The following is a 2,528-nucleotide window of genomic DNA, read 5'->3' as shown; positions in this document are numbered from 1 at the left end:
CGAAATACTTTGTCCCTGGGTGATTATGTGATGATAGATTCCATGATTTTATTCAAAAGTATCAGATGTAAAATTTCTGGATACTTTTTGAGCAAATTGTGATATATACTATCACCAGAAACCATTTTGATGCCAGCAAGCGATTCATTGACTATATTACCATTCGTTTTTAGATTGGTTGTACCATCAACTAACGCTCTCTGCTTCAAGTCTGGAAGAAGATGGTAATGACTAAGCTCCGATGATTGGGCGCGATACATCAACACTTACGAATTTCCATTTAAAACACCTACGTAAACCTAAGTCTAAATTGAGAACGATATTGCCATAGGTTTTTATTTCTGTACCGTTTGCTGCGTATAGTGAAAATTTTTGAGGTGACTTACGATTTTTACAAGGGTATACAGAAACTTGCCCCAGTGTCGACAAGAAATTGTATTTTTGAGTATTTTTCTGTTATAAATAAACGACCATTATATAATTCATCCATACAAGCGGTCGAAGAACTTGTATGAGAGTTGTTTAGTTTTTTTGTGTTTCAAATTTGCACGTTTGAATACATTTTCGTGCTTATTCAGCAAAACGCCAATGGTACCAACATAAACCTGACTCCTTTCTATTTGTTAAACTCCCTCTTGAACGAGATCGAGCTCTAAAAGATGAAGAATTTGTGCGTTGACTTGAACGTGAGCGAGCATCAATCCGAGAAATAAAGTTGTCCAATTTACTCGAAATATCTGCATTTTGAGGCGTAGATACTTCAGAAACAAACATGGATGTTGCTTTAACAATTTTGTCGGCTTGGAAAGCTAATTTATCAACGTCATTTGTTTCACAAACAGCTAAAATACTCTTAACTTTGTCCGACAAACATTCCAGTGTTTTCAAAATATCACTGCTAACTTTACCGTTGGGAAGAGATTTTATACGTTGAAGGTAATGGGATGGTTTTTGGTCACCCATATCCATACCACTTAGTAATCGTTTTAGTTGATGCTCTGCACATTCAGCGAATGATTTGATTATGAGCTCTTTTAGAGTTTCATATTTACCAGATGTAGGTGGAGAAATAATTATATCTTTAACCAAAAATAATACAGATTCCTCCAAATTCATTACCAAATATTCAAATTTGGTAGTGTCTTGAGTTATTCCACAAATACAGAAACTTGCTTCAACTTGAAGGAACCAAACCTCTGGTTCATCCTTCCAAAATGCAGGAAGTTTCGGAGTTTTTGCAGAAGAAATTTCTGGAGACACTGCCGGAGGTGGTGTAGGATTCGATTGTGGCATCTCTTGCGATGCGCTTCTTGATGGCAAGTAGGCAAAAACAGGCATGTTGATTGTTGCAATTATATTAACTTTTCTTACGGGGTCACCAATTATAAATGAAGACACACTTATATTTTATAAAAATTTAAAAATATTTATTTGTTAACAGTCAAAAATTGCTTCTAATGTGTTTAAGTTAAAAATCTAAATGAAAATTTTTTACAATATAAAAAAGAGTATTTGATTAAAAATGTTTTAGAATATAAAGTATAAAGTATTAGGAGTGGTGCCTACAATACATACATACATACATACATACATACATACATACATACATACATACATTCTTTTTCTCAGACATTTTTGTTATTTTAACATTTCACAATGTGAAATTACAAAAACAACATTTTATTTTTTATGTCCCTTCATAATTGATCATTTCATAGACACTACGAATGCATTACTACCTGTTTAAAAGTTATTGTTTCTTGCTATTTGGATTTATTTCATATCATCACGGATCAACACGATTTTACAAATTTACTTTTAATACCCAGCAAAAAATAATTGATGTCATACTTTACAAACGACATCTAATTACATCTAAAATTGCGATTACATATTTTTCGCTTTTATAAACTAAATATTTCCTTTCAAATGAAAACCCAGTTAAAAGTGAGGAAAGAGATATAGAAAAGTCACTGCAAATAACATATTCAAACTTTAGTGAAAAATCGATGAAATTTACATAAGCATGTTATTGAAAGAATGTGGTTTGTTTTTGACATTTTTTTTTAATTTTTTACTGCTTCTAAAAATAAGATTAGATGTAGTTCAAAGTTGTCAAAATTGAACAACATCCCTCCAATGGCATGCTTATGTAAAATTCATAGGTTTTTCACCAAATTTGGAAGTATTTCAAGTATGTTATTTGTGGTGAAAATTCTACTTCTTTTTCCTCACTTTTTTGTTGGGTATCTAAATGAAATTGTCATTATATGTAAAAACTTGTTTGTAGTTTTTGCATCCTCATCCTCTAATTATATTACCTTTTACAATCAATACAAATACATACATTTTAATACTCCACATAATATAATTCTTTTCAAATATTTTCTAATTAAAATTTGGTTATTTCATGTATACATTTTTCCCATAATATACATTAAACATTTATAGAAACATAGATACAAACGTTTTCAATTATTTTCTAAATAAAATTTGGTTATATCTTGGATACATTTTTCACATTTTAT

The 2,528-nt window shown here is 30.5% G+C and overlaps 1 protein-coding gene across 1 annotated transcript; it reads right to left on the bottom strand.

Annotated features, from left to right (window-relative positions):
• Window positions 1-570: 570 nt before the first annotated feature.
• Window positions 571-1,338, bottom strand: LOC124419214. Its single transcript, XM_046947830.1, has one exon. The coding sequence runs from the start codon at window positions 1,336-1,338 to the stop codon at window positions 571-573; it is 768 nt and encodes a 255-aa protein (XP_046803786.1).
• Window positions 1,339-2,528: the final 1,190 nt, after the last annotated feature.

This window comes from Lucilia cuprina, chromosome 4, assembly GCF_022045245.1.
Source record: "Lucilia cuprina isolate Lc7/37 chromosome 4, ASM2204524v1, whole genome shotgun sequence".
Classification (NCBI taxonomy): domain Eukaryota; kingdom Metazoa; phylum Arthropoda; class Insecta; order Diptera; family Calliphoridae; genus Lucilia; species Lucilia cuprina.
Note: the sequence above shows the minus strand (reverse complement) of the source record. Positions and strands in the feature narration are given on the sequence as shown.